General features: G+C 35.3%; 1 protein-coding gene across 4 annotated transcripts in view; it reads left to right on the plus strand.

Annotated features, from left to right (window-relative positions):
* AP3B1 (adaptor related protein complex 3 subunit beta 1) overlaps positions 1 to 23,044 on the plus strand; it is a 254,664-nt gene that overhangs the window by 14,411 nt on the left and 217,209 nt on the right. For all 4 annotated transcript variants that reach the window (XM_032404142.1, XM_032404143.1, XM_032404144.1 and 1 more), the window contains exon 2: positions 18,148 to 18,223. In XM_032404142.1, the coding sequence (XP_032260033.1) occupies positions 18,148 to 18,223 (76 nt within the window). The remainder of the gene's footprint in view (positions 1 to 18,147; positions 18,224 to 23,044) is intronic.

The following is a 23,044-nucleotide window of genomic DNA, read 5'->3' on the forward strand; positions in this document are numbered from 1 at the left end:
ATTTCATAAAACCAGGGCCAGGAGGGCCTTAGAAAATTTCTAGTTGAAGGGCACCTGGGTGGTTCAGTCGGTTAAGCGGCTGCCTTCGCTCAGGTCATGATCCGAGGGTCCTGGGATCAAGCCCCACATCGGGCTCCCTGTTCCATGGGAAGCCTGCTTCTCCCTCTACCAGTCCCTCTGCTTGTGTTCCCTCTCTTGCTATGTCTCTGTCAAATAAATAAAATCTTAAAAAAAAAAAAAAAAAGAAAGAAAATTCCTAGTTGAGGTGTCAGAATGCTAACATTAAGAAAAAAGTTAGTATTTGCCTAGTGTCAAATGGAATAAAGAGTGCTACAGGATTTTGAAGGAGACAATGGTCAGTGAAGGCTGGGGCTTCTGGAGAGTAGGACTTTGATTTAAGCATTGATATAAGGAAGGAAAGGATGAAGAGTATTCATTTTTTTTTTAAGATTTTATTTTTAAGTAATCTCCATACCCAATGTGGGGCTCGAATTCACAGCCGGGAGATCAAGAGTCTCATGCCCTACCGACTGAGCCAGCCAGGTGCTCCAAGGATGAAAGGTGTTCTTAGTAGGGTATTCACCAAGAACGAAGGTAACATATTATGCCTTTTTTTCTGGTAACAGTGAGTGAACCAGTGTGGATAAAGAGGGGAGTTCCTGGAAAGGAGCAGTGGAAAATTTGAGAAGTAGTTGTTAGAGTGTGAAGAAAATTGGACTTTAACTTCGGTTCTAAGAACAGGAGTTGATGATTACAAGTGATTACTGTAGTGGTGTTTTGGGAAAATTAATCTGGAATTGTGTGGAGAATAAATCAGAGAAAAGAAACTGGGGGCAGAGGGGGGCTATAATGGAGGTTGTTACAAAAGTTCAAGAGTAACGTGATAATGGTTTGGAGTCTGTTGGTGTAAGTGCGTATGAAGAGGAAGGAAATTGTGAGCACATTATGAAAGGGGAATTCAGAGGTCTTACTCACTGGATTTGGTTGAGGGGAGGAAGGAATCAAGAAGTTCAGGTTTTTAGCCGCACTAGAAGAATGTGGGGACTGTTGACTGAAATGGGGAAGGGTTGAGAGGACATTTGGGAAGGAGAAAAGACACTTTCATTGGTGAAGTTGGACTGTAGTTAAGAGAGATCAGAACTGTCAGTGTATATTTGGGAATGTTTTGAGGTGAGAGAGTAATAGTGTCTGTGACTAAATGCACTTTTCATCAGATTTAATGAAGTTCTGTCAAAAATTTGTTCTTGAGATATGTTTGTGGTCATTGGAAAGGTCAATATAACATTGGCCCAAAAATATTTCGGAACGACAAAAGGTAAAAGCATATTATCTAAAGAACATTAGCCCCAAATAGTCTGAGCAGTTAAGATTACTAAAGAAATACAAATGGCTCCTGTGCTAGTAATCAAAGGAATGCAAACATACTTCCTTCTCTCATGTATGAAATAACAGTGACCATAGAGGGTAGTTTTTGTTATATTTTTATGTGGCACACTAGAAAGTGGGCAACTATGTGTCATTGTCCAGAATTTTTATTGAAATCTTACTAGTCCTTGAAATCCAGAAACATGGGACACTTAGTTCTGAGTATATAAACTGACAACCTTTGGGGGCAGTAAGAATTTCACAAACACTTTTATGTACTTTAATAAAATCAAAATAGATGACTATTATTTAATAGTACATTTATAGAAATGCTAGGGTTAATTGAAAGTAAATTAAAGTTAGAAACACATAGTTCTTATAGTTTCTGGCTATCTAACAATATCAACAATTATAAAATAACAGATTGGTTTTTTCACGGTGGTTAGATAGTTGAACATTTCTTTAAAGAGAAAATGTGGTTAAGTGTCTGGAAGTCAGAGATGTTTTTGTTTACACACACACACACACACACACACACACACACGCATGCAGAGTGCTGTATATACTGGTACCTTGTATATTCCTAAACAGATGATTTTGGATGATAGTGACCACAAATTATTTTTTCTTATTTTTTTTTTAGCATTCTTAGTATTTTGAAACTTTTCATTAATGTAGTAAAAAATTATAAAAGTTTTCAATATAATTTGGTCAGTAGTATGTTTTATATTTCAGAAATTTAAAATCACACGTGGAAATAATTTTTTGAAAATGACAGTTATAGATGACAATACCTTTTCAAGAGATGGCAGAATTTAAAATAATCATGTAAATTTAGGTGATTTGTACTTTTAGATTCTATTCCTGTCAAATAGCAATTTGTAGGACCTTTTTTCTGTTTCAAGGCCTACACAGCCCACATCAGGAAACATGACTTTTTTAAAAAAAGTGTAAAAAATATATAACATTAAATTTGCATCTTAACCCCACCTACAGTTCAGTAGTGTTAGGTATATTCACATTGTCATATGATAGATTTCTAGAACTTTTACATCTTGTAACACTGCCATGTGACTTCTAAAAACTAAATTTTTTAGTGAGATTTTCAAGTGCTTCAGGGACAAAGCTTATCTAAGGTAGAGATTGCATATTGGTTTCCTCAATTCCCTACACAGAAGGCTGATCCAAACTCATCAGATGGAAAACTTGCCTTCTGTGGCCTTGGAAAATTGTGTGTGTGGTTTTTTTTAAGAATTTAAAAATTAATCTAGCTTTGAGTTGGCATATCTTATTAACACAGTTGTAGAACACTTATATTTATTCTACTATAGTTTATGAATTTCTTGGAGGAAAATCTAATACTAATACTCAAACTTGATGCACATACTGACTCTTGGGCATGTCTGTGTTTATGCCCATCTGTTACTGTGGCACCATGCCCGTTATTGTGGTGGCATGCCAATAGCAGTGAGGCATGTGAGCCAACACAGATGAATTGTTTGGATGGAATACACTATTCTGTAATACTAATTAATTTTGAGCTGATGAATCTACATGAGATAAAGTTAACCAAATACAGTCAAAGTAATGTCAGTGAAAATAAAATTTATTTTGACTTATACAGAAGTGTATCACAGATGTTTTAGACTACTATTGAGAATAGTTAGTGTTCATTACGGTTCCAGTGATCAGTTTTCTTTTCATAAAAATTGAGTTTAAGAGAAAAAATATACAACAGTTTTCTTGTGGTAGATTATAGATTAGAGAGGAAGTACTGTAACACTGTCGGTTATAGATTTTATTCTCACAGGATATTACTTTATAGTTCTTGAATTATAACAGAAGTTGACAGCAATGTGGTAAATGGGAAGAATGTTGGATTTCAAAACAAGACTCAAATTTAATTGCTTGCTTTGCCGTTCCCTAGTTCTGTGGTGGTATACTTAAAAGCTTTGTGAGTTCACAATTTCTTATGTCTGTATAATTTTCTGCTTGTATGCTGTCCTTGTATTGTCTGAGCTTCAATTTCCTTATCTATCAAGTGGGAGTAATAAAGCCACACATGTCACAGAGACTGTGGTTCTAAAATAATATGGTGTTATAAGTTATAGAAAACAATACCACTGCCAGGTAGCTAAATACATTAATTATACGTTAGAAATGCTTATTAGTGGCAAGGTAGTCAGTAATGTAGAAAATATATAACTCTCATTCCCATACCCTCAGAGATAACCACAATGAGAAAGTTCTTATGTATCCTTCCAGGAAATTTTTTTAAAACCAAATGATAATCTATATACTGTTCTGTAATGTATCTTGCTTTTCCTTTAATACATCTTGGAGACCTTTCCATATTACCATATGAAACTATTACAGTGTTTTTTAATCACTATGTAATTATTTCCTACTATTCCTTTTATTTAATTAGTTCTCATTTTGAGGGGCATTTGATTGATTTCACTTTTTGTTGAATATAAGCAGTCCTGCAAAATAAGTTTTTGCGTATGTGTGAGAATTTATCTATTTGCAGTAAAAATTCCTAGAAATAGAGTTGTAGGTCAAAGGTTATTGCATTTTAAATTATGATAGATATTGCTAAATTACCTTCCAGATGGGTTGCACCCGTTTTTGCCCTCTACCAACAGTGAAGTCTGTTTCCCTTGCACCTTTGCCAGTACTGGGTACCATCCAATTTCATAACATTTGCCAGTCTTATAGGTGCAAAATGTTATTACATGGAGTCTTCATAATTGTGAGTGTATTAAGTCTTTTTCCTCATATTTATTGGTTTATTCTTTCAGTGAATACTTTCAGTGAATTTAAGTGTCTTTCATCCATTTCCCTGTTGGTCAGCTCTTATTGATTAAAGATTCTATATATTTTAAGAAAATTACTCATTTTTTACTTAGTTTATGGCGTTTTTTTTAGTGCAAAAGTTTTAAAACCTTCTGTGTTCATATTTTTCTTTTCTTGCTTCTGAGATTCCCCCAATCTTTTATCTTTTATAGAAAGTGGCATTTTGGTTTATAGTGCTCTTCAACAGTGAAACAGCTTTTCCCTGTGCCAACCAATTTTTTGTCTTGGCACATATAAACTCAGCTGGCTCAGTGCTCTGTGAGATTTTCTTTAAAACTTTAAGGATGAGTTGTCATATTCTAGAAGACATTCCTAATATCCTGAGCAAAAGTAGAACTTACTTTCTGCTGCCTGCCAAGGAAGCAAGTAGCTGAGGTCATTGATAAAAGGTTTGGCAAACATGGAGACTTGCTGGGATATATGTATGGCATCATGGTTTTTAAAACTTGTATGCATGGGATGTATACCTAGAAAATGTAATCCTAGTTTTTAACCTTTACTGGGGTCATGGACCCTTTTGAGAATCTAGTGAAAGCTTGGAGTTTTTCTCTTTCTCTCTAAGGAACATGTTAGTATATAGCAAATATTCATTTATTCTTTGAACTAACATTTACTGTGTGCCTTTTGTGGGCCTGTAAGGAGTTCCGTGTGCTTGAGAAAACAACCATAGCCTTCATTTATAAATCCTTTATAGACCTTCTGTTGGATCCTCCTATGTCCAGGTTCATTTCTGCCATAGTATCTGCAGAATTTCTTTGGTTGGCTCTTTCTCATCATTTGAGACCTTAGCTTAAATGATCACCTATCCAGAGAGGACTTTTGTGATCACCCAGTCTTACTTTATTGCATCACCCTATTTTAATTCTTTCAGTACTAATATAGTCTTTCTGTCTACTTTTATGTTTTCCTTCCTTCTTCCTTCCCTCCCTCTCTCTTCTTTCCTCCTCCTGTCATTTCTCTTATTCCCCTTACTCTCACCCACCCTGTGTTCAAACTTAGAATGTAAGTCCCAAGAGGTCAGGGATCCCAGTATTTTGAACAGTTTCTGGCACATGTGGATTTTGAATTAATGAACTTTTGAGGCCTGATAATAAGTGCTTTACAGTGATCTCATTAAGTCTTCATTACAACCTATTTGAAGTAGATACTAACCTTAAGTTTTGTTGATTTTTCTCTGTAGTTTATTTTCTATTCTATTGAATTCTTGTCTTAGCCTTTATTTTCTTACTTGTTCTTTGAGTTTAATTTGCTGTTCGTTTTCTTCTTGAGATGGAAACTTAGATTTTGATTTGTAATCTTTTATGTTGCATTTAGAAATAAAAATTTACTTCTAAGTACTGCTTTAGCTGCATCTCATGAGTTCTGAAATGTTGCAGTATCATTAGTTAAAAAATTTTTCTGATTTCCCTGATGATTTTTTTTTTTTTTTTATTTCAGTTTCTTTGGCCCATAGGTCAAAGTGTGTTGCTTATTTTTTCCAAGCAACTAGGTATTTTCTAGTTATTTTTCTGTTATTGATTTCTAGTTAGGTTCCACATACTCTTGTATGATTGTAGACCTTTGAAAATTTGTTGATATCTTGTCTACCGTTTAGTCTATTTTGGTAAATATTCTGTGTGCACTTGAAAAGAATCTTTATTCTGCGTTTGTTTTGTAAAGTGTTCTGTGCATGTCAGGCTAAGTTGGTTGTGCTGTTCAGATTTTCTACATCTTTATTAAATTTTTTGTTCTGTCAGCTACTGAGAGGTGTGTTAAAATTGCCAGTCATGATTGTGGATATGTATTTTTCTCCTATTCTGTCAGTTTTTATTTTATAAATGGAAGCTGTAAATTTAGAATACCTATAAATTGGATATAAATTTGGAAATATTTTATCTTCCTTTTTGAAATGATGCCCTTTTATGTTCTGATAGTAGATCCTCAGCTTTTATTTGTTTGAAAATCACTTCATTTTCACCTTCAGTTTTGAAGGGTATTTTCTGTGGGTGTAGAATTATATGTTGGCCTTTTTTTCTTCCTTTCAGCAAAGATGTTATTCCATTATCTTGTCCCATAATGTCTGTTGAAAAGTTGGCTATCAGTATTATTGTTGGTCCTTTTAAGTCAGGGGTTAGCACACTATTGCCTGCCTGTTTATATAAAGTTTTATTAGAACCCAGCCATGCCCATTTATGTGTGTATTGTCTGTAACTGCTTTCATTCTATAATGGTAGAACTGAGTAGGTACGGCAGAGATGGTGTGGTCAGTAATGCTTAAATTATTTATCATCTGGGTGTGTCTGGCTGGCTCAGTTGGTAGAGCCTGTGATTCGATCTTGGCGTCATGAGTTCAAGCCCCCATGTGTGGTATAGAGTTTACTTAAAAAAACAAAACAAAACAAAACCCTAAGACAACAACAACAAAAAAAACAAAAAACCAGGGTCGCCAGGGTGGCATAGTCAGTTAAGTGTCAGACTCTTGGTTTCAGCTCAGGCCATGATCTCAGGGTCATGAGATTGAGCCCGGCATTGGGCTCCACACTCAGTGCAGAGTCTGCTTGAGATTCTTTCTCCCTCTCCCTCTCCCTCTGCCCTTCGTGCTTGTGTTCGTGTTCTCTCACACACATACACTCTCTCTCTAAATAATATAAATAAATAAATAAGTCTTTAAAAAAATAAATAAATCTTAAAAAAAAAATTATCATCTGGTCCTTTACAGAAAAGGTTTGTAGACCTTTTCTTAAGGAAATGTCTTTTTTCTCTGCATACTTTTAAGATTTTTCTCATTGTGTTTGATTTTCATCAGCTTGACCATGCTATGCCTAGAGTAGTTTTCTTTGTTTTTTTTTTTTTTTTTTTCTGTTTTCTTCAGGTTTTAAAATATGTGGGTTTCTTAACCGTTGTCTCTTGAAATACTGCTTTTGTCCCATTTTCCTTCCCCTCTCTTTTTGGGAACTTTTAATTAAGAGGTATGTTAGATATTTTGACTTATGTCCTGTGTCTCTGCTGCTGTTTTCTGTGCTTTTTATTCTTTTATTTCTTAGTGCTTTAAATTGTAGATTTTTCTTTTGAGCTGCTTTCAAGTTCAGTAATCCAGTCTTCTGCAATTAATAGTCTGCTGTTAAACCAATCTAGTTAGTTCTTAATTTCATATACTATATTTTTCAGTTCTGAATGTCTTCTGATTATCTTGTATAGATTTTATTGTTGACATTATCGTTTCATCTCTTTTGTCCATCTTTTATTTTCCTGACTATATTAATTGTATTTTGTCTGATAACTGTAATCTCTGAATTACCCATGGATCTGTTTCTATTCTTTTTTCTTTTTAAAAATTTTTTGTTTTTTGTTTTTGTTCTTAGCATGCCTCATGAATTTTGAGTCATATGCTTGATATTTAGAATAAAAACACGGATGAGGTTCTGGATGATAATCTTCTTCCAAAGAGGGTTTTTTTTTTTTTTTTTTAAGATTTATTTATTTATTTGAGAGAGAGGGAGAGAGAGTGCACGTGCATGCATGTGCATCCGTGAGTGGGGGGAGGGGCAGAAGGAGAGGGAAAGAGAATCTCAAACAGACTATGTGCTGAGTGGTGGAGCCCCATGCAGAACTCCATCTCATGACCCTCAGATCATTATCTGAGCTGCAATCAAGAGTCAAATGCTCAACCAACTAAGCCACCCAGGCACCCCAATTTTAGGCCTTTTAAAGTCTTGTCTATTTCACTTTTTTGTAGAGGCTGCTTTTAGGCAACAGGCTTGAGCAATGGAAACCTGAGCAAGGTAAAAGCCCACACAACCACTGAGCTGAATGCAAATAGGCTCATTAAGCAACCCACCTTGAAGTAGCCATAGGCCGTAAATAATGAACGGGCTATTTACAACCAGGCACAGTTACCAAAAAAGGGAAAATTCCGTATGTTCCGTCCTCCTCGCTCTGCCCTATAACTGTGGCCTCTCACCACCACCTCTTGGCAGATAGTCTTTCCTCTGCTGCCCTGTCTGCTGTTCCCTTGCAGTGTATTGAATAAACTTTATCTCCTTTGTTCTGCTTTGGGTGAATTATTCACCGTGCCGCAAGCCTCCACCCAACTGGGACACCCCACAGTTTTCTCAAACTCCTAAGATACATCCTTACTCTTCTCTTGTGGCCCTTCTGTGATCTTAATTGAAAGGCTGGAATACATGCCACACCTTTGTATTTGGGAAAGACTTGAATTCCAGCTCCTCTATATAGCAGTGCGTAGTTGCTGAAATCCCTGCACAAGTATTTAACCTCTGAACTGTTGTTTTCTGCTGGATTTCCTGGAATCATGCCCTGTGAAAATGTAGACAAGTGCTTGAAGGGATTTTTGTGTACCTTTTCAGTGGTTCTCTCTTTTGAAATTTTGCCCTTCAAGTTCCATTTCCTTTATTATCTATGAACTTCAACATTTGTCTCCTCGGTCTGTTAAAACTGCCATTTCCTGTTGAGTTCTAGTCTCCCAAATGGCAGTTTGGGAAATATACTCAGGGAAAAACCTGGTGTGAATAAGGAGCTCACTTTGTGTGCTTCTCTTCTTTCCAGGATTTTGGCCCCTTAAGTCCTGCCTGCATTGGTTGCCCTCCAGTGCCTTCAGAAAGTTAATTATTTCTTCCAGCTTTTATAGTTATTTTCTGTGGCAGGCTTAGTTTCTTACAGAACCATGGGCAGATGTGGAAGTCCCAACAGTGTATTATAAACATAGCAGCTAGAATGATTCTTTCACATATATTAGATCATGACTCTCCTCTAGTCAAAGCCCTCCAGTGGTTCCTTTTTTCATTTGGAGTAAACATTATTTACTCCCCTTTCATTGTCTCTTTTGCCTAGAGTGCTCTTCCTCCCTGCCCCTCACTCCCAGTGTCTGCATGGCTAACGCCTTTACTTGGAAATCTTTGTTCAGATGTCTCTTTATTTAGCTTACTCTGACCACCCTCATTAAAATTGCCTTCTCCATTCTCTCTTGCCTTCTCTGCTCTATTTTTCCCTCATACACCTCATGATTTAAAATTTATTATGTTTGTTGTTTTGTCTTAGTTATTAGAATGAAAACTCTACAAGGGCAAGGATTTTGGTAATTTTTGTTCATTGGTGTGGCACAAATGTAAATGGTAGCCAGATGAGAATAGAGTTACAGAATCTAAGAGGGGAGGGAATTTAAGATGGAGGAGTAGTGATCAATTCTATCAAATGTAGAGGAATAATCTAAAAGTATTTATGGGAGTTTTGCATGGATTTTTAAATTAGGAAGTTATTTGTTACTTTGTAAGAGAAGTTTTAATGGAGGAGTAAGAGAGAAAAAGATTACCCAGGGTTGAAGAAGTGGTGATAGCAATTGTACGCTATTCCTTTTTTAGTTTTGTGAACAATATGGGAGGAAAGTTCATATTTACTTGGATAATTTATGGTTACTTTTTTTTAGGGGGTTAATAGATGGATGATTAGGTAGCTGGAGTTTTCTGTTTTACTTATTCTTATATTTATTAAGTCAGTATTTTGTCCCCAAAACTATACAGTGTTTTGAGTGTCATCCAAGGGAAGTATAGGCCATAACTGAACTGAAAGTTACTAAGCTTTCATATTGTGCACATAAATGTATCATGAAGGCCATTCCCTTTAGCTACTTAGCACTAGAAAAAAGTAAATTATGACTCTTGTTCCCAGCTATTTTTGGGGCATACCTATTTATGTGTACAGTGTAACACTTAAGAGTAGAAACATTTTTCATTTAAGTGGTTCAAAAAGCCTGCAGAGGTGCCTGTGTTTTAGAATTTTTTTTTGGCAGGGCTTGAAAAGGCCCACCTTCCTCTCAAAGATTTGATGTATCCTTTGGGGGACATACTTCCAATTGGAAATTGCTATTCCATATTACTTTCCCCAGTCCATCATTCCTGGATTTAAGTTTCAGGTGTTGCTTTTTATGGTACACGAATTTTTGTGAACGTTTTGAGGAAAAAGAAGGTGATTGTGTGTATTGCAGTGCTTGCAAACTGATGAAAGACCTATATTTTTTCTTTCAAATTTCCAGTCCATCATGGATGGATCTTCTGAAAAATACAGTAAGAAATAAATTACTAGAAAAATGGAATGAAAGAAAGCATGCAAAATGCAAGCCCCAATTTTTTGTTAGATTCAAAAGATATAACATTATACTGTTGAATTATTGTCAAGTTTCTAACTTTGCTTGCTCTCAGTTTCTGTACATATTTCCTCATGGATTAGTAACAAAAATTTGTGGATTGGTGATGGTTCTTGGACTGGACTTTCTTGGATCACACTTTGAGTAGCACTGATACAGTGTATGATGCTATATAGTCTTAATCATCCCCTTAATTTACATTGTTTTTAAAATGAATGAAAGGTTTAAATGAGGTACGGATAACAGACTTTTTATTTTATTATTTATTTTTAAAGTTTATTTTTTTTAGTACTTTCTACACCTAACATGGTTCTTGAACTTATGACCTTGAGATCAAGAGATACATGTTCTTCTGACTGAGCCAGCCAGGTGCACCTGGATTATAGATTTTTTTTTTTTTTAAGAAAAGAGGTAATTTATACTATGTTAAAGCTCTCCTACCTCCTAAGTTCTTATGTATAACTGGTAACATTTTGCTTTTTGATTATAGTTGATGTGTTTTACTGGTGCTTTAATGGGAGTGAATTTCTGGTAATAGTAAGATTTTCTGTATTCCAGTTACATATTTTCCTTGAAACTATAAAAACATATATTTTGAACATGAAAGGAAAAGTTATACCACTTATCACCACAAGATGTCACTTATGTAAAAATAAAGTTGGTATCCTAGTACTCAAAGCTGGAAAGCTACAGGTCAGTAGGTAAATGAAAAAGCAGGCAAATTAAAAAAAAAAAAAATTGAAACAAATATTGGTTTTCAGCAGTCACTGAAAGTATTGCCAATTCAGCATTATTTGAATCAACTCTCTTAATGTTTAACAAAAAGAATTTCTTAATTTCTAAGATTGATGAAGTAAGTGATACATGTTTATAGGCCATATTTGAATCCGGATAAGGAAGGAGGTAGACCTAAAATGACTCAATACAAGTGTACATATTTTGAGGGTAAATGAGGTATGTGGTTTTTGTTTTTGTTTTTGTTTGAGGTGTTTGTTTTAACTCTCCCAGACCTATTGGTGACAAGCAATTGTTTTGGTGACAAGCAAAGAGGAATTTGAGAAGAAATATGTAATTTATATCAGAAATTTCAATAGTTTTCATGACATATCTGCATGAGGTTGAATATTACTTCAAGTTGAAACAGTGCCTGGGATATTTCTAGTATCTTCTCTGAACCTCAAACTTAATATCTGCCTGTGTTAACACAAAAGATATTTATATTTGTTGTTGAAGACTATGTTAAACATGATCAGCAAAACCTTTGGCTTTAATACTGGGATCTTGTTTTCTTACTTTTAATTTGAGAGAGTGTGTCAGTACCTAAAAGTGGTTGGGAAGGGGACTGTGGCATCTCAAGCTTATAAGGAATAAACCAAGTTTCCATTAGGTCATGAATAAAATTACTCCTAGGGTTGGAGAGGTTGGGTTGTCCTAAAAATTGGTACTTTGTTATTCTTCATTGCTCACTTCTCTAACACTGGTGGAGAAGAATGGTGGAAAGTTCTTGGGGAAAGTATAAGGGGGTCACCCAGACACGAGAAAATGAATTTTCTTTTTTCTTTTGATATGTGTATATGTGATCACATTTTCTATTTATTACCTATCTAATTACTTCAGTTCTTTTGCTTTCTTACCCCAATAAGATCTTTAAGGTTTTTTAGGAAGGGTTTAGATTTTTCATTTATGAAAGCATATATGGTCATTAAGTAAAAGAGAAAAATAATAAAAAGTAGAAGGAAAATAACAAAAAGTAGATAGGGAAGAAAACCCCTCATGTGTGGTTCCATTTTTTAAAAAATATATTCTATGTCTACTTATCTGATTGAAGCAAACTTACCTTTTTTTTTAAGATTTTATTTGTCAGAGAGAGAGAGCACAAGCAGGGGGAGCTGCAGGCAGAGGGAGAAACAGGCTCCCTGCTGAGCAAGGAGCCCAATGTGGGACTTGATCCCAGGACCCCGGGACCATGACCTGAGCTGGAGGCAGATGCTTAACCGACTGAGCCACCCAGGCATCCCGGTTCCATTATTTTTAATATTCCCTTCTCAGTTACCTTTGCACTGTAGAAGAGTGAGAAGTTTTAAGAAGGGATTCTAAATGTAATCCAGTGAACATTTATAGTATTTTAATATTTGGTAGTTGTATATCCTCAGATACAGTTTTCATGTATTGCTTTCTCTACTACTTGTATATTTTGTAGCTTTATGTTTAGAGAAAAGTCAGTGTTTTAATTATTTAACGACTTTTATGTCCCACTAGTGGTCACCATTGTATTTAATTTTATGAGCTGCGTAGAAAGGAAGAGTAATTTTTTTTCATAGTAAATTTCATTGCCTCTACTCTTTTTGGAAAAAAATGTACTTATCTTTTATTTATTTGTTTGTTTGTTTATTTATATTTTTATGTAATGACCGTTTATAACATTTACCTTCTGTATTAGTTTGCTATGGCTGCCATAACAGAAAGACACAGACTCTGTGGCTTAAAAGAAATTTATTTTCCCCCAATTTCTGGAGGCTAGAAGTCCAAGATCAAGGTGGGCAGTTCTGATTTCTTCTGAGGCCCCTTTCCCTGCTTTGCATATGGCCACCTTCTTGCTGTGGCCTCACCTGGTCATCCCTTCGTCTTTGTGTGTCTGTGTCTTAATCTGCTCCTACAAAGATATCACTCATGTTGGATTAAGGTCCACCCATATTGACCTCATTTTGGCTTAATTACCTCTTTAAAGGCTCTGTCTCCTAATAGCCACATTCTTGGGGCTAGGACTTCATAGGAATTTTGGAAGGTATACAACTTAGCCTGTAATAACACCTGATTGATCATTCATTCTTGATAAGTGCTTACTGTGCCTACATTAAGCTTAAATTTGTAAAGTGTGCAAAAACTAAAGTTAGTAGTTTTATGTCAGGGCTTTCTCTGTGTAGTTAGAGAAGCTCTTCTGGTCTACTCTTAGGCCTAAGCTGAGATGCAAGGGTTTCTCATACTTCTTGGTGATTGAACTGTTTCATGAAGTAGCCATGCGGTGTAAATTTTTTCTTTTTTCTGCAGTTTGTTGTGAAAAGTATGAAAGGTTGCTAATTATAAACTAATAACTCTTGTAAGTAGTTAATTACAATTTGTAATAATACAGTCTTAGTTTCCTGTTAGTTTCTTTAGGAGGATTTTGCTTTGATGTGCTAAAACACAATATTTAGTGATTTAAATTCTTGAGTAAGCATGAATGAAGCTTAAATGTAATATCCTGATTTCTAAGTATGTAAAGTGGTGGCTTATCTGATCCCTCATAATGTTTTTCTCAGAAATAGATGTATGTCTTTTGGTCTTCTTTTGGAGAACTCAGCATCTTATTCACACATATGAATAAAACATTATGAATGTTTTAAATATCAGCTTTATAGCGGTATAATTTGCATATAATAAATTATCCACCTAAAGATTGTAATTAGATGTTTTGATAGATGTATGTACCAGTGAAATCACCACCACAGTTAAGAAGATACAGAACATTTCCATCATCTTATGGAATAAAATTTTCTTAAGTTCCTTTGCTCTTCATTTCTCCCTCTACCCAGTGGCCCCAGTGTACCACTGATCTGCTTCAGTCTCGATTAGTTTGCCTTTTCTATAAGTTTAAGTGAATTAAATCATGCTGTTTTGTGTCTGACTTCTTTCTTTCTTTTTTTTTTTTAAGATTTTATTTATTTATTTGACAGAGAGAGAGATAGCGAGAGAGGCAACACAAGCAGGGGGATTGGGAGAGGGAGAAGCAGGCTTCCGGCTGAGCAGGGAGCCCTATGTGGGGCTCGATCCCAGGACCCTGGGATCACGACCTGAGCCAAAGGCAGATGCTTAATGACTGAGCCACCCAGGCACCCCGTGTCTGACTTCTTTCACTCAGAATGATGATTTTTGAGAATTCATCCACCGTGTTGCGTATATCAGTAATTAATTTGTTTTCATTGCTGGTAGTATTCCAGTGTTGCCCTTTTATGTCCACCTTTCCCTTTCTTTATCTTAAGGTGCAGCAGCCACTGATCTTTCTCCGTATATATAGTTTTGTTATTTCACGAATGTTATGTAAATGAAATAATACAGTATATAACCTTTTATTTTACTTTTTTTTTTTTAAAGATTGTATTTATTTATTTTACAGAGAGACAGCGAGAGAGGGAACACAAGCAGGGGAAGTGGGAGAGGGAGAAGCAGACTCCCTGCTGAGCAGGGAGCCCGATGTGGGGCTTGATCCCAGGACCCTGGGATCATGACCTGAGCCAAAGGCAGACACTTAACGACTGAGCCACCCAGGCGCCCCAGTACATAGCCTTTTAGAATTAACTTTTCTCACTCAGCATATTTCTGTGGAGATTAATCAGAGTTGTCTTATGTATCAATAGTTTATCATCCCTGCTGAGTAGTATTCCATGCTATGGATATACCACAGTTTGTTGAACCATTCGTCCATTGATGGACATCTGGGTTGTTTCTGTTTTGGCTAATAGGAATAAAAGCTGCTATTGAATACCTGTACACAGGTTTTTGTGTATCAGTTTCCATTTCCCAGAGATAAATACCCAAGAGTGAAATTACTTGGTTGTATGGAAATTACAGGTTTAGTTCTATAAAATTGCCAAACTGCCAGAGTGGCTGTAACCTTTTAAATTCCCACCAGCAGTATATGAGTGATCCAGTTCCTCTCTGTCCTCAGTATAGTTAGGTGTTGTTACTATTTTAAAATTTAACTTTCTTTCTTTCAAGAGAGAGCACGTGAGAGTGGGTGGAGGGGCAGAAGGAGAGGGAGAGAGAATCTTAAGCAGGCTGCACGCCCAGCGCAGAGCACAGCATGGGGCTCGATCTCATGATCCTGATATCATGACCTGAGCCGAAATCAAGAGTTGGTGCTTAACCAGCTGAGCCAAAATCAAGAGTTGGTGCTTAACCAGCTGAGCCACTCTAAAATTATTTTTTTATTTTAGATGAGAGCCATTCTGATATATGTGTAGTTATATCTTGCTGTGGTTTTAATTTGTATTTCCTTAATAGCTAATGAAATTGATTATCTTTTCATATGCTTTTTGCCATTTGTGTATCTCCTTCAGTGAATTGTTTGTTGATATCTATTTTGGTTTGCTAGGGCTGCCGTAAGAGAATGCCACAGAATGGGTGGCTTGATTAACAGAAATTTATTTCTCACTGTTCTAGAGGCTAGAAGTCTACCATCAGACTGAAGGCAGGTTTGATTTCTCCTCAGGCCTCTCTCCTTGGCTTACAGGTGGCTGCCATCTTTCTGCATCCTCATGCTGTCCTGTCCTATAGAATCCAAAAGTCTGACAGATTTCCTTCATTTTGTTCCTTCTCTCCCTTTTACTCCAGGATGGCAGTGTCTCTGTTGTATAATCCCATCTTTCTGGCTTCTGCTGTGACATCTGATTATATTCCTGAGTTGGCACCCATGATCTCTCGGTGAAATACTTTTCTAGCCACACTTTTGAAAAAGGTCTGATGATGAGTTCTTGTATTTTGCAATATGGATAGGCTGAAAATTTTCCAAATCTTCAAGTTCTAGTTCTTTTTTGCTTAACAGTCCTTCAACTTATATTTCTTTCTCAGTTTTATCGTAAGAAACAAGGAGAAACCAGGCTGTGCCTTTAATACTTTGCTTAGAAATCTTGTCAGCTGTATATCCAAGTTCATCACTTTTAACTTCCACTTTCCGTACAACACTAGGAGACAAGTTCTTGCCACTTTATAACAAGGATTGCCTTTCCTCCAGTTTCTAATAACATGCTCTTCATTTCCATCAGAGATCTCATCATAATCGCCTTTAACATCCATATTCCTACTAACACTATCTTCAAGGCAGTGTAGGTTCTTTTTTTTTTTTTTCTTTTTTAAATATGCACCTCCAAACTGTTCCAGCCTCTATCCATTACTTACTTCCAAAGCCACTTTCACATTTTTAGGTGTTATAGCAGCATTCTATTTCTGGGTACCAAAATCTATTGGTTTGTTATGGCTGCCATAACAAAATACCACAGACTGTGGTTTAAACAACAGAGATTTATTTCTCACAGTTTCTCACAGTTCTTCCAGGAGACTGGAATTCCCAGTTTGGTTACTCTTGAGGCCTCACAGCTTGGCTTACATTTGATTGTCTCCTTGCTGTGTCCTCACATGGCCTTTTCTTTGTGGGTGTGCACCAATGATGTCTGTCTCTCTTCTTAGGACACCAGTTTCACTGGATTAGAGCTCTACCCTTATGACCTTATTTAACCTTACTGATCTCTTTAAAGGCCCTAGTAAAGTCACCTTGGGGGTTGAGGAAACACAGTTCAATCCATAGCAATGTTTTTGTCCCTTTTTTAATTGAATTTTTTTGTTAACTGTTGAATTTTGAAGTTTGAAATATATTCTGGGTATTAGTCCTTTATCATATATATGCAGTATGGTTACAGATATTTTCTGCCAGTCTCTATTTTTTTTTCCTCTTAATGAGGAGGAAGAGTTTTAAATTTTGATGAGATCCAGTTTATCAGCATTCCCTTTTATGGACTGTACTTTAGTTGTCAAGTCTGAGAACTCTTTGCCTAGCTGTATAACTGTTTTAAAAATACGTTCTTCCATGTTGAAGGAAAAATGATTAGAGATTGCAAATTACACATTTTCTTTTGCTGGGGGAATTTGTGAGTATGCTGGGAGAAGGTTCACTTAGAATAGGGGCAGATCAGTTGTGAGCAAAATAATTTGTTGGGAGGGGGCACCTGGGTGCCTCAGTCGGTTAAGCGTCTGCCTTCGCCTCTGCCCAGCATTTGGCTCCTTGCTCAGTGGGGAGTCTGCTTCTCTCTCTCTCTCTCTCCCTGTTCCTGCTGCTCCCCCTACTTGTGCTCTCTCTCTCTTTCTGTCTGTCAAATAAATAAATAAAATCTTAAAAAAAAATTTGTTGGGGGATAGTTCTTACGTTTTTCTTTTTTTCAGTTCTTCTCTGTAAGGCATTGATAGTTTTTGTTCTGCACTCTCTTTTAAGGATGTTTATATAACAACTTTGGAAAATAGCAAATGTCTATTTTATCTTACACGGTAGCATCGTCATCTGCTTGGTCAATCCAAATTGGAAACACCGGGTATCCTTACTGAGTGCCCCAATCTCATTCTTCACAGTCACTGCATCCCACTGATTTCAACTTTTAGGTAGCTCTTGTGTCTTTCCTGCGTTTGCATCCTTATTACTAACTGCTCTGGTTCATCACCTTATCTTCTCATTTAAGTGTTAAAATTGCCTTTACATAATTGTTTGATTAGGGAGTATCACTGGGGGTTTCCCTTCATGTTTATGTTCTTTTTTTTTTGGGGGGGGGTAGGCGGAGGAGAGGTAGGGATTAAAAAGGGATGGTGTGAGTGACAGTCTTTCTTTAATGAGTGTTCTTTCTTGAGAAAAGAAAATTCTTACTTTCTGGCTTATGAAAATATTTTAGTGGTGATTCAAGGATTTTTCTTTTTTTTTTTTTTCATGATTATGCAGAGGAGATTTTGAGATAAGAGAATCTTTATTCCTATGTTCACATAGATATTTTGCCCAGAAGTGAGGTACAATTTTATAGTTTTGTATGATTGATGGGCTTCATTACAACGTAGCACTTCAATATTTGTAGAGTAGATGAAAAATATATATTACATGTAAGAATGCAGTTTTCTAATATTGTTCATCATTATTTCTAATTTTTAAGGAATATTTTAATAGCTATATAATGTAAAAAATCGAAATATGGAATTTTTTTCTTTTTTTTATATAGGAATGAAGATCTAAAGCAAATGTTGGAGAGCAACAAAGATTCTGCTAAGTTGGATGCTATGAAACGGATTGTTGGGGTAGGTAAAATAGATCATTTCAATTTTGGAAAAGGGACATGTAGTGATTATATTAAATATGTGTTAAATAATATATTAAGTACCAAATCAAACATCTCATTTTCCCTTTATATAAATATTTCCTGTCTGAAATGTTTTGGAAGAAGTTTGGAGTGTCACAGTTCAAATACTTGAGTTTTGTTTTTGTTTTTGTTTTCAGAACTTGAGTTTTAATTCCGTCTTTTCTGTGTTCTAATTTCCCTATCTCTAATATCAAGATATTTCTCCTCTGAGATAGAAAGAACTAATCATTTTGAAGACAAAATAGGATTATATACAATAATATTTTGACTTCTTACATGGAGGGATTGTAGATTAGCTGAAGGATTTTCTTGTGTCATTTAATGGCCTAAAAATTGTGAGCATTCTTCTGTGTTTCAAATTCCCTTGCTACCAATACCAATGCTTTATTCAATTTAGTATCATAGAAGTTCTTTTTTTTTTTTTTAATTTTATTTATTTGAGAGAGAGAGCGCACAAGCAGGGGTGGGGGCAGAGGGAGAGGGAGACGCAGACTCCCCACTGAGCAGGGAGCCCGACATGGGGCTTGATCCCAGGACCCTGAGATCAGGGCCCAAGCCGAAGGCAGATGCTTAACTGATTGAGCCACTCAGATGCCCTGTATCATAGAAGTTCTAATGAATATTAGTAAATGCAAGAACATTCACCAGTTTTCAGTTGTAATGTAAAGTTCAAACAATTGACTGAAAGTTATTAGGGTCATTTGTCAGAGAGCTAAAAATATAATGCAATTCCTAATTATATATGAAATTTTTAATAAAATATTTTCGCAGTTTGTATTGTATGCACTCGAGGGTTTTTTTTGCATTCTTTTTTTTTTTTTTTTACATTCACAGTGAAAACACTGTTTAACTCAGTGACTGTCTAATGCTAAAGAGTTTTGATTTTTTTCTCACTGGAATTAAATTCACAAAACCTGTCTTTCTCATTGCTACTGTGCTGTTCATCACCACCATTGCTGATTTTATCTGTCACATATTTTTATATAATGTCAAAATGTAATATATTTGTATAATTGCACAAATAAACTCTTATAATAAGGTGACAACACAACTGAAACAATACTGTTTTCCAGCAGGAAATGCCACCATATGAGAGTTTGAAATATCCTTTCTTTTCTTGGTATATTAAATTCAAATCCCATTTATGAAAGATGATTATAGGTATCAATATGTTCATTTAAGGGTGACTTGTTATGAAAATCAGATTTATAAAAGTTAAGGACTAACTGTATCTGTAGAACACCTGCAGGTTATTTGATTCTTACATTCCGGTTTATGTCATTTGGTAATGTAGGGGACATGTTCAAATTCTTTATAAATTTTTCAGTTGTTAATGTTAAGCTGTATAAATAATTACATTTATGGACAGGTAGTTCTTGCTTTGCATGGCTTTGATAACACACAGATTTCAGTTAACACAGTTTAGTTAAATAACACCAATCCCACAACAACATGGTTCAAATTTCAGTTACCAGGGCATGTTAACATAGTAATTGCATAATGTACAAACTTCACCAGTAACTCTTGAATTCACAGCTCACTCTATAGATAACAAATATGCATCATGATCATTGACCAGTCATGTCACTTCTTTCAAAGTCTTTTATTGATTTATCACTGTGTACATTACTTGGTGTATGTACAGACAGGAAAACATGTAGTTGTGTTCCCTCCTTGCTTCCCAGTGAGAAACCCACTTGACATTTTACAAAAATTGATAATGAAAGAGAGATTTGGTCAACAAAGATGAAAATGCAGCAAAGAAATAAAAAGTGATAACATTTGGGACACCTGGGTGGCACAGTCAGTTCAGCATCTACCTTCAACTCAGGTCATGATCCCAGGGTCCTGGGATCAAGTCCCTCATGGGGCTCCTTGCTCAGCGGAGAGCCTGCTTCTCCCTCTGCCTGCTGGTCCCCCTGCTTGTGCTCTCTCTCTGACAAATAAATAAAATCTTTTAAAAAAAATGGTAACATTGGAAATGAAAATCAGGTACAATGTAAATGGAGTTATAAAGAAATAGCCAACTGTGGGAATGGTGACACGGCCATTTTTTAAGAGACTCTAATTATGTAGCTGGAAGAATGTAGTAAAGGTGAGCTTTTCAACATAAATAAGGGAAATGGTTGTGATGAAAAGGATGAAGATATGCCCTCAGGATCTATCCATTTTGTCACAAATGGCAGGATTCCTTCTTTCTCATGGTTGAATAATATTCCATTATATCTATATATCTGTATCACCTTTATCCATTTATCTGTGGACAGATTCTTGGGTTGTTTCCGTATCTTGGCTACTGTGAATAATGCTGCAATGAACATGGGAGCATAGATATCTCTTTGAGATAGTGATTTTATTTCCTTTGGATATATACTGAGAAATGGGATTGCTGAATCATATGATAGTTCTATTTTTAATTTTTTTGAGCAGCCTCCATACTGTTTTCCATGGTGGCTGTACCAATTTACATTGCCACCAACAGTAGAAAGGATTCTCTTTTCTCTACATCCTTGCCATCACTTGTTATCTCTTGTCTTCTTGGTGATAGTTATTCTAAGGGGCTTGAAGTAATACTTCATTATAAATGTACACAATGTAATATGTCAATTAGATCTCAATAAGTCTGAAAAAAGTTATTCTTCATTATACAGTGATGTAAATATATATGTAAATTTTCAAATAATACTGAGGCATAAAAAGTAAAAGTTTCATCTTCTAGTTAAATTTTAGAACCAAATTCTCAAGTTCTGTTAAAAATTGTTTTTGAACTTTGATTAGGATAATATGGAATTAATATATTCCCTTCTTTCTTCCCTCTTTCCCTGTCTTTCAGTAGCATTATGTTTATATTTTGTAGTTTTTATCATAGAGATCTTGTGCATTCCTTGTTAGATTCATTTCTATGTATTTTTAAATCTTGATGGCCATTATGAATGGTCCCCTTCATTATATTTTTAACATTAATTATTAATGGTATATAGGAAGACAAATGACTTTTCTGTGTTCTGTATTTGGCCGCCTCAGTGAACTCTCTTCTTATCTCTAACAGTTTTTTAGTTTCCTATGCTTGGATTTTCTGGATAGATAATTGCGTCGGGAAATTATGAGAGATTTATATTTTATTTTAAAATATTTTTAACTCATTTTTTTATATGTAGAAAAAGCCTACTGGGCTCTATGTTGGAATTGCATTAACTCTATAATAGATCAATTTTGGGAGAATTAACATTTTAACAGTATTTTGCCTTATGACCCATGATCATGATTCTATTTCTTCACTTGTTTAGGTCATCTTTAATTTCTCTCAATAGTGTATTATATTATAGTTTTTAGTGTTAAATTTTAAGTTGTATTATTTTGTTAATACTTTATCTAAATACTTTGTGTTTTTGAATGCTATTTATTGAATGATATATTTTAATTTTCAGTGAGCAATTATTGTTTGCTAATTCCCCCTTTTATTAAGTAACTAATAGTTACTTTACTTGAAATTTTTTCAGTGAGCTGTTAGAGCAATCATTTGTTCACCTTTACTTTTGTCCAGTTTTTAATTTGATTTCTTTTTTTTTAAGATTTTTTATTTATGTGACAGAGAGAGACACAGTGAGAGAGGGAACACAAGCAGGGGGAGTGGGAGAGGGAGAAGCAGGCTTCCCGCTGAGCAGGGAGCCAGATGCGGGGCTCGATCCCAGGACCCTGGGATCATGACCTGAGCCGAAGGCAGACGCTTAACGACTGAGCCACCCAGGCGCCCCTAATTTGATTTCTAAATAGTACCATATTTCTATGTGGAAGCTTTTAAAATCATTTAGAAATTTTTCTGTTCGTGTGTGTGTGTGTGTATCATTTCAAAACATCTTTTGGCTAAAAGTAGCTTCCTGGAGGTCAGTCAGTCAGAATTTTATATTGGCTTCAAAGTTTCTTGTATTTTCTTAATGTAAATTTTAAATTTAAATTTCTCTTTATAATTTATATTTCATGAGCCCTGAAAATGGGTTTTTATCACTTTATACAATTGCAGAGTAGTTTTCAGGTCTTTTCATCATTTAAAGATTTCTGAATTTAATCTGCCAAAATTTTAAATGTTGGGTATTTTACTACATTATTTTCTAAAATCTATCGAAGTGCTGGCAATGCATATCTAACTGTCTTTCATAGTTGGTAATCCTGTGATTCAGTAGAGAATCTTTTCAGCAACATCTAAAATTGAGAAACCATAATGATAGTTACAGTTTATTTTATTATCTTTCTTTGGTGATATCTGAGACTTAGAATCATGTTTCCAATGTTTCATATATTAAGTAAAGTCTCATCTGTGCCAGAGCATCCTTAGGGGAGAAAAGCTGCCTACTTCAAAATCCTATGGTCACTTATTACACAGCAGGACTCAAGTTGAAGCACTTATACATTATTTTTCTTAATATTTCTGAAAAATATGTGTCTAATGTTTATGGCACATGTCCCATGTTTTATCTTGGCTTGGTGAAATGTGGTGGACTAAGGAGAATTTGAAATATATTGTTTCATATAGTGAATTAGTAATAAGATTTTTAGCTAAAATACTGTTGAGTTGACTATCTGGAGTCCTTGAAGGAATGGAATATCGAAATCTTCGGTGTATTGAATCTTTGATGTATTTTCTTTTAGCAAGTGTTAGATGTTGAAGGTCTTCCTCAGATTAATTTACTTGGCTTTCTAGTTACGGGATAATGAGCAAATCTCATGATGAGATTCTTAAAATTCCTAGAGTTTTGTTATC

This window comes from Phoca vitulina, unplaced genomic scaffold (genome assembly GCF_004348235.1).
Source record: "Phoca vitulina isolate PV1807 unplaced genomic scaffold, GSC_HSeal_1.0 scaffold6, whole genome shotgun sequence".
NCBI lineage: Eukaryota > Metazoa > Chordata > Mammalia > Carnivora > Phocidae > Phoca > Phoca vitulina.